The sequence below is a fragment of the Meriones unguiculatus genome, chromosome 12 (genome assembly GCF_030254825.1).
Source record: "Meriones unguiculatus strain TT.TT164.6M chromosome 12, Bangor_MerUng_6.1, whole genome shotgun sequence".
Lineage (NCBI taxonomy): Eukaryota > Metazoa > Chordata > Mammalia > Rodentia > Muridae > Meriones > Meriones unguiculatus.
This window is the reverse complement of record NC_083360.1, coordinates 78409336-78423360: the sequence shown is the minus strand read 5'-3', so window position 1 is coordinate 78423360 and position 14025 is coordinate 78409336. Positions and strand designations below refer to the sequence as shown.

Here is a 14025-nt window from a genome sequence, read left to right as displayed (position 1 = left end):
TTTTAAAAGAGAAATGTTTTCATATAATTTCATAAAGTAAGACCTCAGCGTGTGTGTATGTGTCTAGAGATTTATTCATCTTTAAATTTTTACAACTTAGTGAAATATAAGTATTCAAGGTATGTCCTACTGACTTTCTAAATTCCATCAGTATTCATATCAGCTCCCTTTTCATCTCTCATTTCATTAACTTGAGTGCTGTCTTTTGTTTATTTGTTTTAGTTAGTTTCACTAAGGGTTTGTCAAGTTTTTGTTTATCTTTTCAAAGAACCAACTCTTTGTTTTATTGAGCATTTACATTGTTGCTGTTTGTCTTTTTGTTTTTCATTTTTATTTCATTAATATCTGCCATGTTCTTATTTATATCTTTGTCCCTGCTTTTGGGTTTGGCTTTTTCTCCTTTTTCATCTATATCATTAGTTTATTTATTTGAAATCTCTTTGATTTTTTTAAAGCAGTTATAAAACTTTTTTAATAGAACTATTTTCATAGGTTTTTGTTTGTTTGTTTGTTTTTGGTATGCTCTATTTTTATTTTCATCCGATTCTAGGAATTTTTAAATTTCCTTCTTGATTCCTTCAAGGGGTCATTCATCATTCAGTAATGTGTTATTCAATCTGTATAAGTTTGTGTAGGTTCTATAGTTTTCATGTTGTCAATATTTAGTTTTATCCCATTGCAGTCAGATAAAATATGAGAACTTCTTTCAGCTCTTTTGTTGTTGTTATGACTTGCTTTGTTTTGTACTAGACAGTCTGCTCTAGAGAAGGGTCTATGTTATGCTGTGAAGAATGTGAATTACTCGGTGCCTGGTTAGACTCTTCTATAAGTGTCTGTTAGGTCCATCTATGACATTGGTTAACTCAGATGCTTTTCTTGTTTATTTTTGTCTGGAAGACGTGTGTGTTGACGAAAGTGGGCTATTGGTGTTATCCCCGCTGTGGTTTCAATAGGAAGAGCCTGATAGATGCATGTATTTGCAGGCTTAGTCATCAGGAAGTGGCACTGCTTGACAGGGACTAGGAGGCGTGGCCTTGTTGGAGCAAGCGTGTCACTGGGGAAAGGAGGATTTGAGGGTTCAGAATCCCAAGCCAGGGCCAGTGACTCTCTCTCTCTCTGCTGCCTGCCGATCCTGATGTAGAACTTTCAGCTACCTCTCCAGCACTATGTCTACCTACATATACCGTGATGGCAATAAACTAAACCTCTGAAACTGTAAGCCAGTCCAGTTAAATGCTTTCTTTTATACGAGTTGCAATGGACATGGTGTCTCCTCACAGTAACCGAACACTGACTAAGACATAGACTATTAGTATGTTGGGATTCGTCTGAGTCTCTACATGTAAAAGTATTTGATTTGTGAAATTACGTCCACCCGTGTGCAATGCACATGTGTTTAAAACAGCAATGTCCTCGTGGTGAATTGTTGATCAGTATAAAGTGATCATCTTACCTCTTCTAATTTTGGTCTGAAGTCTAGTTAGTCAGATATTAGAACAGCACCTGCTTATTTCCTAGTTCCATTTTCTTGGAATGTGTTTTTCCATTCTTCCACCCTAAGGTAGTGTCTGGCCCTTTTGTTTTGTCTTGTTTTGTTTAGTCCATGTGTGGTGTGTTTTCATGTTCACGTAGACACATGCACATATGTGAGTGTGTATGAAGGCCACGGTTTGATGTTGCATGTCTTCCTTAATTGCTTTCTGTCCAACCTATGGGACAGGGTGTGTCACTTGAAAACACAGCTTGCCTGCTTGGCTAACCCAGCTAGCCAACCTGCTGTCTGTCTTCTGTGCACAGGCATTACAGGTGAGCCGCCACACCCTGCCGACATTTACATGGGGATCCAAACTCTGGTCTTCACTTGCACAGCGAGTGCTTTACCCACTGAGCCTAAATATTAATCTTTGAGAGTGAAGTGTGTTTTTAGAGACAGCAAACGGATGGATCCTGTTTTGTAATTCAGTCTGCTAGTCTCTGTCTTTTGATTAGCACTGAAGCCATTTATATTCAGAATTATTACTAGAAGTATTAGAGGTGAGCCACCATACACTCCTGGCATCTACATGGGTACTGGAGATCCAAACTACTGTAGATCTGTCATTTTGTTGATTTTTTATTTTCTTTTAGTGTTTTTAGGTTTTCATTCTAAACTATTGTTCTAATGTAGTTTTTTCTTTCCTGTAGCATCATGGATCTTATTCCAAAGGATTCCTTCAAGTATCTACTTCAAGCACTGTCCCCTGTGCCTGGCCTGACTCAGATAGGTTACGGTTAGGAAAGCCCTGTGTCACGCCCTGGAGCTCCATGGGCTCTAGGGTGCCTAGCTGTGTGTCATGAAATCCTTTGGCCTGTTTCTATCAAGGAAGGTATTTCTTCTTCAGTTAGAGCAAATAGTTTCGCTGTGGATAGTATTCTGAGTTAGTGCTAAGCCTTTAACATGAAGTTCTCCTTCCTCCATGTTCATGATTTGTAGATTTGGTCTTTTCATAGAATCCTTTACATTCTGTTTATCCTTTCTCATTAATTCATCTTTGTCATTGTCTATATATTCCAACTCATCTGTCTTGTCTTCAGCCCTCGTGTTCTGTTTTCCCCTTGTTCTATTCAACTTCTAGGTGAGTCTTTCTGTGGAGCTTCCTCTTTGATGTAGTGAACTTTGAATTTCTTACACTTCCCTTGCTTTTTGTTTTGTTTTTCATTCTACTTTTATATCCTGTACTGACTTGTTTCTCTTTATTTTTGTATGTGCATGTCGTGTATATATACAGTACACATGCCTGTGTGTGTTCATTTGAAGGTCAGAGATCAGCCTCAGGGATCTTCTCTGTCACTCTCCATCTTGTTTTTTATTTTTTTATATTTATTTTATGTGTATGGGTATTTGGCCTATGTGTCTGTGTATGTACCACATGCCTACAGTGACCATGGAAGCCAGAAAATGGAATTGGATTCCCTGGAACTGGAATTACAGGTAACTGTGAGCCTCTGCATGGGTGCTAGAAATTGAACCCAGGTCCTCTGCAAGAGCAACAAGTACTCTTAACTGCTGTTCCACCTCTCCAGCTCATCTGTCCTATTTTTTGAGATAAGGCTCTTACTGAGCCTGGAATTCTTTGATTTCCAGTCTAGTTGCCATTAGGTCCTGGAGATACAGACACACCGCAATACCTGGCTTTGATGTGGGCGCTGGGAATTCGATTGATTAAGCCATCTACTAGCATCAGACTCCCGTATTTATTTTAGGTACTTGTATTCTCTTATAATTTACTCAGGAATTTATGTCTTCTTTGGTATCTTTGGAGAACTTATAACTCTCTTTTGAATTAGTGTTTCAGGATTTCATATAATTTACTCCCATTAGAGGACGTTACTGTGGGATAAATTACTTTTAGAGGAATCATTATGCCTTGGATTTTAATGTTTCTTGTATTTTTGCACTGAGACTTGCACATCTAGGGTTAAATCTTTGGTTGATCTTCTTTTCTTTCTGTTCTTTCATTTGAAGTGTTTGCAGTGTAGGAGTGACTGGGTTGTAGTAAGGCTATGGCTTTGTTTTCTGCTAGACTCCAAATCTAGCCTCGTAGTTAGACCCTCAGCCTACGTATTCATAGCACCAGGCTTAATCCCTAATACTGCCCTGAAGGTAAAACTGTTTTCAAAAACAGTAACTATCAAAGTTAGGCCAGCCCACTGTGAAAATACAGTAATGGTCAAATTAAAAATAATCACATGCTAGCCATTTTAGGGAGTAAAGGAACACCGATAGTTCTGTGAGCACTAAGATGTTAATTTTTATATGTGTGGGAGGGAAAAGCAGAGTGAGACTAGTGATTAGTATTGGCTAATGGAGGAAAGGGGAGAAGAAGGAAAAGTAAGAGAAGGGCCAGTGAGGTCAAGGGGGGGGTCATAGAAGATTAAGCGATTTTAGGGTGAAAAGAGAGAGTAAAGAAATCCAAAAGGCAGTCAAAACCAGGGCTCACCTATAAGAGGCTACAATAAGGAAACTGCATGTGCAAACCAAGCTAGTAAGTTCTTCAGGAAAGTCTATTTAAAAAGATGGAAAAGAAAAGTCTAGAGGTGGATAAAAGGCAGCAGATTTTTCTTTCCTCTAAGAGAAGGAAAAAGAAGCCCTCAAGGCCTTAGCCTACCAAAGCCTGGGCACCAGCCCATGTGTGCCCAGCCCAGCCTGGGTGAGCATGGGGGAACAGCGGGTCCTTCCTGCACCTTCAGCCCCCTGTCCCCTTTCTGGCTAGCCTTCATTGCCTTTCTCAGCCCATCACCACCTCAATCTTCCTGCACCTACAGCCCCCTGTCCCCTTATGGCTAGCCTTCATTGCCTTTCTCAGCCCATCACCACCTCAATCTTCCTGCACCTACAGCCCCCGTCCCCTTTCTGGCTAGCCTTCATTGCCTTTCTCAACCCATCACCACCTCAATCTTGGATCTGGAGTGTAAGCACAATCTCAGAGTCCTATTCTTGGAGATACTATGTCTGTAGAAGAGTCAACCTCCTCGCCTGAGAAACTGGGGTCAGGGGCAATATTGCCTCTCTAGAACCTACTCTTGTCTAAGTCACACTGCAAGAAGTGAGAGCAAACCAATCCAGAATCAAAGTTCTCTTCCAGTCTTCTCCGGGTTCTTAATCTCTACCATCTCACAGGGTGGAAGGGGGACCCCAAGGATGAGCTTCAAAAGGCTTGGGATACAGAAGCCTGGCAGGACTCACTAGGGAGTACCAAGTTCGTTGGGGACCTGTGTCTGTTCTCTTACCTTGCTATACACGTGAGTGGATTTGAATCAGTTCCCGGTGGTTTTAAAGTATATTGCTGACTAGGGTTCAGCATAAAGTCCCAAGATATTTGCTGTGAGTTTTCTGTATGTGATTGATGGAGAGCCTGGAACCACCAAGCCACTAACTCAGCAGGGGTCTTTTTAAAATTGCCATACACAGGTTGCTCCTACTGAGTGCTAATCTGGGCAGATCCCAGCAGAGACCTTCTGATTCTTTATGACTCTGTTGTGTGCAGAAGAATGAGAATCTTAATATTCTGACATGAACACCACTCAGCAGTCTCTGCAAGTGGAGTTGGGCATTGACTAGTCATATTTTAGTCTCACATCCTTAAGTACAAGCAACTACCATTTATGGAGTACTGATGATTTCTGTAAATTCTGTTCCCAGTCCTAGGCACTATCACAAGATAGTTATTTTCATTGTCATTATGGACAATAAACAAATACACAAAATTCACTGAGTAACTTGACTGCCACTTGAGTTACAGAACAGGGACTCCAGCTAAAGGTCAGGATGACTCAGTCCAGCCTTTCCACAGTTTCACATTTCTTCCAAAGACAAGTGAAGTCGGCTAGTCAACCCCAGTTTTCAGATTATACATTAATAAAACTGACACTGGGTCAACCAGTCTCATATGTTTGCCTGGGCTTAACTTGGACCGTAACCTTTAGTGGAAATACCAGATTCCAGTCAGATACAGGGCTGCTGCATTACACACGGCTAACAGCCATGGCAAGATGCCTCCAAAGCTCTTGTCAAGAGAGCAGAGAGAAGGCTCCTGCACCTTCTACTTGTACTATGCCCTAGACTCTCACACAGGGGAGCTGTTCAGGAGATTGGGGTCTCTTCTCTCCTTTAGCTTTCATGGCTTGACTGCAGTGCGGTCACTGTTCCACTTTCCTAACCTTACAAGATGTAGATTATACTGTGACATTTATGTGTTTATTATTCCCAAATTAGAAGAAGCTTCTCCAGCTTCTGTGCCAATGACGGATTGTTTAAATCAATACTTTCCTATAACTTCATAATTAAAACTGCCATTCACCAAATTTCGAGAAATGAAGGAAAAATTCTACGGTAATTAGTTAACCAAATGACTACATTTAACTAATTTATTGGGGCGTATGCCATGGCACACGTGAAGGTGTCAGCAGAAATCTTTTTTCTCTTATTATCCAGATTTGTTTAAATTTTAAAGCATCTTGTCAATCTTCGTAACATAAAAATAGGTTTTTTAAATCAGTCCTTATGCTGAATACTGAATTTGTTTTATTTCTGTAATCATAACAGAGGAACCAGGCCAGTTACTTGTTTCACTATCAACAGCATGTCCGTGAAGTGGCCACTTAAGACGGTGATGGTGGCTTTCCTTAGCCTTCAGATTCTTCTAATGTTTTCCTAGAATAACTAAAATAGGCAATTGCAGGAGCACCGCAATGTTGCTGCTGTCTCCACCATCTAAGCCTTAGTGCCTGTGCCCTTTGCTCAGCACCATGTGCAGTCCCTACTGCAGAAGAGGAGGGTCACTCCGGGACTGGGTGAAGGAGGCTTCCTGTATCCAACACATACTGCGAAGGAGGCTTCCTGTATCCAACAGAAAAGTAAAGCATCACAGAGAGCTTGCAGAGGTCACTGGGCTTTTCAGAAGAGCTAGGCCTCTGAGTCAGAATGCCGTGCTGTCCTGTGGGAACAGCAGGCCCTGCTCTGCTGAACTCGAGGTTCTCGAACAAAGGAAGGCTTCTTTTGGTTACTCAGGATATAAGAGTAACTTCACTTTCCTTAATAATATTGGCTTTATGACTATTAGGAAAATAATGAAATGAAGGGTTCCTTTCCTGTTAGATTTCGATGTGAATTTTCATAATTATTTTAAATTTGTCATGCTTAAGATTTTAGACATCTGACTATTCAGTGGGCCGAGACTGGTGGAATGTCACATTATAATCACATGGTGAGGCATGAAATGTATTTGCTTTACACAACAAACTTCTACTAAAAGCAAACCCATACAGATATTCCTTAGTCAATAGATGGCATTCTGTAGCACTTGGCATTTTCATTTTTTTCTAGCGATATTAAAAAAGGCCACCATTGTTTGTCGGTGACTAGGACTTCCAGTAAACAAAATGTTTTTGAAAAGAATGTAAGCAAATTGTAGAGCGGTTGCCAAGATAAGAAATCAAGACACTTAGTTTCAGTCCAAAACATATTTTATGTTTTGAGAATAATTGTGTAGGTTGCAGAATGCATATTTCAAATGCAGTATAACCATCTGAACTTTACAGTGTTCAAAAAAGTTGATTGCTTCAGCTATTTGTAATAGAAACTATTTCAAAATGTCTAGCTCTGGTCGTCTCAAAAAAGAAAAAGAAAGCACAGACTATGTTTTCTTTAGCTAACTTCCATTGTGAAATTCATCTTGGCTATAGGATTTTGAAGTTACCAAAATCTTTAGGCAACAGGACAAGCTGAAACCTCTTCTGTACTGACACTATAAAATAGTTTGATGTGGCATTGCCTTTACATTCTAGTCACCACTGAGATGTTTAAAAAAAATGTTATACTTCTCTTAACTCAGGCTTGAAAAAATACTCATTTTATTGGCTAAATAATTTTACTTCCTTTACTTTACTACTACCTTTTGGCTTTGCATCTTTTATATTAAATATTAAGCAATCTTTTTTTTTTCAGATACTTTACTTTTAAAAGCACTCAGATTTGAGCTTAAAGATTTTCTTTAAAATCCCCCCACCCCCTACTTTCCTGGATTTATTTGGAGATAGCTGTTAATTTTGATTCACAAACAAACATAAATGTACACTGTAGCCCTAAGGCCTTTATATGGACTGACTGTTATGTGTGCTGTTCACGGCTTACACCTCTACTTTTGATAATGTTAATGTCCTTGTTTTACGCCAGTCATCACTGTTTAGGGAATGCTTAGGATTTGTCTTGGATTTAAGGAAAGCCAAATGGGCTTATTACTTTTCAAAGCCTTTTACATAATTTTTCTCCATTATTTAAATTTTTATGCTTTATTTAAAGTATGATAATTTTTCATTTGGAAAAAAAATGTAGCAAATGTTAAAATTATACATTTGGACTCACTTAACAGCAATTATATGTTTAAAAGGTGTAAATAACTTGCAAGCAGACAGTACAAATATCCAGGTGTTCTTATGTGCTGATGACAACAAAATTGAAAAGAAAGACTGTAATAATTCTGACTGGTTTTCTCTGCAGAAGATATTGATTATTTGTGTGTGGTGAGAGATTTGGAAAATTCAATTAAAGGAGTTGTGCAAAGGTTTCATAAATTTCCCTTCTACAGCGTGTACACAGACATTGTTGCCTTTTAAATCAATGCAGCACTTCACAATATATTTTCTTTGAAACATAAAAATAAATAACATTTAAACAGTTCTGCTTACTACAGAAACAAATTTTATTTTCTGTGAAGCATTTAGTCATGTGCTATCACTGACTCATACACATTTGCCAGCTGTAACAAATTTTATAGACACTTCCCTGGAGACATAGCTCACATACTATGAATTTTTAAATGAACAAATGGTGAAGAAGGGATGTCAGCAATATAAAAATTGATCAGTTAAAAGATAAAAGCATAAGTAAAGAGATTTGTATGGTGGCCTTAATAGGTTTTATTAAATAAAAATACTATAAAAAGACAGTAATGAATAGACTGAGGCTGACTGTTCTTGAGGAGGAAAAGAATTATCCTGGCACATTTATAGAAATTGGTTTTTTGTCACCTGACAGGTGAACATTTTCCATTTTAACCCTGAAAGGCAGTCAGAAAAACTCAACTCCCCCCCCCCAGACTCCTAAGTGGCACACATATTTTAGATGAATATGTAACAGTATATTTACATTATTTCATAGCTAATTATGTTAGGTGAGTTGCTGTCCAGCACAGACTCCAAAGAGGAGGGAGGTCATTTGTATTTGCACTCAGTTTCAGCCCACCAGAATGCCTGGGCTCCTGCTGCTTTCCTTCCATTTTTCCTTCCAGAAAATTGCTTTTTCTCCTCATCTGCCTCCTTATCTCCCACTTATCTAACTGGAAAGTCAGTCTGAAATGGCCCGTCCTCTGTGAAGCTTGCCATTCTCGTAGGTGAAGTACGATTGCTTCATGTTGTAGGCTCTCACGGTACTTGTGAAATCATCTGTTCAGTGTGTTTGTGATGTCGCTGGCAGATTACTGGCCTTTTCGTGGACTCCTCTGTATTGCAGCCCCAGAGCCTAGTCAGAATCCGGAAGGAGAGGGCTGGGTGTAACTGCGTAGAACACCTATAGAGAGCCCAGACCGATTGTCCTTTCTGCAGTGCAGTGGATGGATGGATGGATGGATGGATGGATGGATGGATGGATGGATGGATAAATGTCTATCTGATAAATGTCAAGTTATCATAAAGCAAAGCTAGATGCCTTGCGACACAACAGTAGCACTGTCTGATTTCAAGAATTTAAGCATTTTCAAACACTTAAATTTTTTGGCTTTGTTGGGTCAGTGGGTCTCACTAACCCAGAACTTGCCATGTAGACCAGGCTGGCCTCAAACTCACAGAGATCTGCCTGCGTCTGCCTCTTGAGGGCTGGGAGGAAAGGTTCACAGACGTACGGTTGCTCTCTTCTGCCCTTCACTAATTTAATGTTTACAGAATGCTTGTTAAGAATTAGTCTCCTGGCCGTAGGGGTGCCAAAGCAAGACAGATATTGTCCTGCCCTAAGAATATGGAGACCAGCACAGATAGCAAGTAACTGGAATGAAGCATAGTATAACAGCAATAGGATTACATACTATTGTATGTAATGGTCTTTGTGATGGTATAATGTATAAGGAACACAACAAAATTCTTGGTTATTACCATTTTAAAATGTGTATTCTGCAGCAGAGTGAATAACGTATAAGATACTGAAATAAGTTATAAAGCCCAAACTTATTTATTATGAAAACTAAAAGTTGAAGTTATTTTTTAAAGACATATTTATTTTTATTTTATATGAGTAGGTGTTTTCCTGCCCACATGTAAATGCACCAATGCATGCAGTACCCACAGAGGGTACTGAAGAGGGTGCCATAGCTCTTAGAACTGGAGTTACAGGGGGTTGTAGCTGCCGTATGACTGCTGAGACCCAAGCCTGGGTCTTTTCCAAGAGCAGTGAATATTCTTAATCGCTGAGACATCTCTCCAGCCCCCAAATTTAGTTGATTTCAATTCAACTTGATTCAACATTTACTTTGTATCATATAGTGTGGCAAGTTATTTTGAAATCTTTTCTGAAAAAAAAAAAAAATCTTTTTTCATAGAACATCATCTGGACAGCTTTGCATTCCTGAAAGCCATTTTGAACTGAGGTAATGTCTTGCTTTTCTAACTCAGCTAACCTTGTTCAATTTCACCGTTGTTCATGTAAAATATTTTACTTACACTGTAAGATTTAATTGATTAGTTATAGCTTTTCTTTACAGTAATTGCTAATGTTTTGTAAAGACAACCTTTTTCCAGTAGCTAACTATAACACCCAGACTATATCAGCACTGTATACCAGACTATATCAGTGGTGTGATGTACATTGAATGGTACGTGCCTTGCTTGCTGGAGCATTTTCTCCATCTCATCCACACCTCTGACTGGCTCTCACCCTCGTGAAGAGGGCTTCCGTTCCAAGAGTAAAGCACAGTCCCAACTGCTACACTGTCTCAAGTATAGTTACTTCAGCACTTCTCTGTCAGTTGCTCTTCTTTCTAGGGTTTATAGCACTCAACCCAGCTTAAAAACTCAAAACACATTCAGAAGTGATACAATCTAGCAGCATTTTAGATGTGGGGACAAAAAGAATTTTGAGCTATATTAAATAATACAAGTTCAGGCTCTGCATTCTAGGGTCCTGGTCCATTGCACAAATAATGTGACTCTAACGAGGACCAAAGTATGAGCTTGGAGAAACAGATAATGTCCCACAGAACAAGCCTCTGGCACCAGAAAGTTAGTGATTTACAAGAACCAGGCCTTAAAGCAGAAGTGGAATCCATATGGAATCTAACTTTGAATTCCACGAACTGGCCCACGCTGAGGAAAACGCTTGATTTCTAAGTCTGTGGATCCCACAGACCTGCCTTTCTTGCATGCTGGGCTGGCAAGGACGGGGGGGGGTAGTCTCCTGACCACATGACGCTAGAAAGCGCAAAGGCCCATGAACTTGAACTAGGCAGTGATAGTGAAACTACACATGGGAAAGAATAGTGTGTAAAATTAATGACCTATAATATCAGTACAATGCAGGCCAGTAAATGTTCTGGATTCTGCCTTTCATGAGGTATAGAGCAAGGAAAAGTTGTAATGGCTATAAACATTGCTTTCTGCTGTGAGTACCAGTGAAGAAAAAGCAGTGTTAGAAAATTCACAACAGACATACATCTACTCAGGAAAGCGTGACAAGGTAATTAGTTAGAGACCGAGGACTTCACACTAGCTCCAGCCCGCTGTGGTGCGCAGCTATAATCCCGGCACTTGAGTGGCTGAGGTATGCGCCTGGGCTTTACAGCAGGCAAGCATGTCTTAAGGTGGGGAGGGACAACCCCACTAACTCCAGTCTACGCTCTCTCTGGCCAGGGGCCATTTACTCCTAGTGACACGTGCCCCGCACTTGACCGGACACTTGAACTGAGGAAACTTGGTTCTCACTATGCCCTGCCCCCTTTCTCCTTCTCCTCTCCTCTCCTCCCCCACCCCACCCCACTCCATCTCAACTGGATTCCACACCTGACCTCAATCCTTCCTCTCCTTCCTAAGTGCTGGAATGACAGGCATGTACCAACCATACCTGGCTCCAGAAACATGGTAATTGTTATGGGTTGTATATGTGTGTAGAAAGAATTACATAAGTTCAAAATATCAGAAAGCAAGACCAAGGAAGGGCTCAGGTCAATACTGACAGTCACCAGGCTCATACAATCAGAGATGGCGCAGCAGCAAAGCTTATAAAGACAGCAAGTGTCGGGTGTCTACCTTAGGATATATGGTTGCTATGAAGGAGTACTTCCACTACCTGTTGTACTGGAAGTTTTCTGCTTGATTCTGGAGTTGACCTCAAAATCTTTTTCAGTAGTTCTCCCAACGACCAGAGCTGACTGATGTTATAAACTAATATTTTTAAAATCAAAGATTTCCATACCAGCTCTACTACCTATGGCCCTATACATGGCTAGGTTCCTCTCATAGTGGATTGGAAATGGGGATTGTGATACTACTTCATAGGAGTAAACTAAATAATTAACCTAACCAGAATCTCCTCTGTGGTAACATTTTAATAAGAACTTTTCTCTCTTTTATAGTGTTCCCTCCCAAGTCTGACAACTGTGTCGATCTTTGTGGGTGTTAGTCAACCCATAAGAATTCAGACCAGACTGAAATAAAGAGCCAGCGAAAGTAGACTGTCGAGTTTGGAACCCACCTTCTAAGACAGGAAGTATACTATATGTGGATTTTCCCAATTGAAAAAATAAAGGAGTCTACTGTGCACTTCATTTTTGTGCAAAAATCTGTGTGGATGCTTGTGTGTATGTGTATGTTTGTGGATGCCAGTGTGTATTTACCATGGCATATATATGGAGGTCAGAGGACAATCTCAGATGTCAGCCCATTATCCACTTTAAGTCAGGGTCTCTTGTTCACAAATATATATACCCATTTAGCTGGTCTGTGACCGTCCAGTGAGCGCTGGGAGTACATGTGCATTTTCCTGCCTCTGGCTCTACATGGGTTCTAGCAATCCAAATGCACTGAGCCATTCCCCAAGCCTACCACTGCCCACCACTTCTGTCAGTGAAAACAAGGAGGGAAAGAGCCACATGCCTGCAAGAAAGTTTCAGCAGTTGCCAGTATCTTCCCTGGCACAATGCTCCCAAGTCTAAGTAAGATCCCCTTTCACCACTAGGAGTCCCCAGTGGGACACACTGAACGGGAATCTGTCACAGTCACCACACCCCCCTTCTCAGCAGCTGTTGAAGGAAGCACCTGCTGGAAGTCCCTTAAGGCATGTAGACAAAGGCATCTAAATTGTGTTTTAGTGGGTCATATTGGAGTTTCTCATATTTCCTCATGCAAAGTAAAGAATGCTGTTGGAATAGCCAAACTAATTTGTGAGGGTGAATCCTGTTCAGAAGACTCAAAAATAAGCAAATGGGCTCTCATCAGTGTCTAAAGCAGGTACCAAATTACATGGCACATGGTATTTAAATCATTTCTTAAGTGATGTATGAGAAGTATGTTAATTTGGAAAACTAATTTGTGATGATGTAATAACCATATTCTATATCCCAAAGGCACTAGGAGAAGTGTACTCATTGGGAACGGTCTGCATCTGCCTGGCCATATTTAAAGGCACAGAAGAAACGTGTGTAATTAATCTGCCCACTAAATACCAACTTGTAGCACTAGGCAGGTGCAAGTCTAGATAAAATTTCTTGCAGCTAATTTAAACCTTCTACACACACCAGTAGATAATCTCAATGTAAATAATACATTTCTTCTTGACCCTTTAATGTAAGTCTTGCTGTGCACTGGGGATAGTGCGTTTCTGCGGACTTTTACCGTTTGTGGGTAGAATTACAATTTGTCTTTGTAGAGTAACATACTTTGTTGGAACTCACCATAAACCAGGTGAGGCAGGAACCAGCTTTCCCACGTACAGTTCCAGCCACTTCTCAGTTCACAGGATATTTTATGTTTATTGAAAATTTAGAAGTGTTGAGGAACTGTTGTCTTAGATATTATTGCTCCACTCTAGGAACCATTGTCCGTGCTTATAGAGAAAATTACTGTGAATGTCTTAAGATTGCATAATTTAGAAAACACTGAAATGAATTTCCAGTACAGACATTTCAATATTAGGTTGGTTCTGAACTAACTTCAGAGTGCGATGAATGTAAAGAAAAGCCTTTTACTGCAGGGGCAGTCAGTGTGTGCTCTCTGGCAGATGACTTGAAGCTTTAGCTGAGCTGTGTGCCCCTGTGATGTTTGTTACCATCTGTGCTGTCAGAAAGAGGGGAAGGGAACTCATCTGTGTAACATGGATTCTAAAACTTATACACTGGACCTGTGCTGCAAGGGAAGAAATGCTGGTTGCTTGGCACTCACCTTAATTAGTTTAAGATGTTACCTGATTCAGTATATTTTGAAAATAAAAGTCTTGTATGGAAATGT

General features: G+C 40.1%; 1 protein-coding gene across 7 annotated transcripts in view; it reads left to right on the top strand.

Annotated features, from left to right (window-relative positions):
- Positions 1 to 12347, top strand: part of Itgb3bp (integrin subunit beta 3 binding protein) — a 50736-nt gene extending 38389 nt beyond the window's left edge. For all 7 annotated transcript variants that reach the window (XM_060365958.1, XM_060365959.1, XM_060365961.1 and 4 more), the window contains 2 exons: positions 10128 to 10175; positions 12156 to 12347. In XM_060365958.1, coding sequence (XP_060221941.1) covers positions 10128 to 10174 — 47 coding nt within the window. In that variant the 3' untranslated portion in view covers position 10175; positions 12156 to 12347. The remainder of the gene's footprint in view (positions 1 to 10127; positions 10176 to 12155) is intronic.
- The last annotated feature ends 1678 nt before the right edge of the window (positions 12348 to 14025 follow it).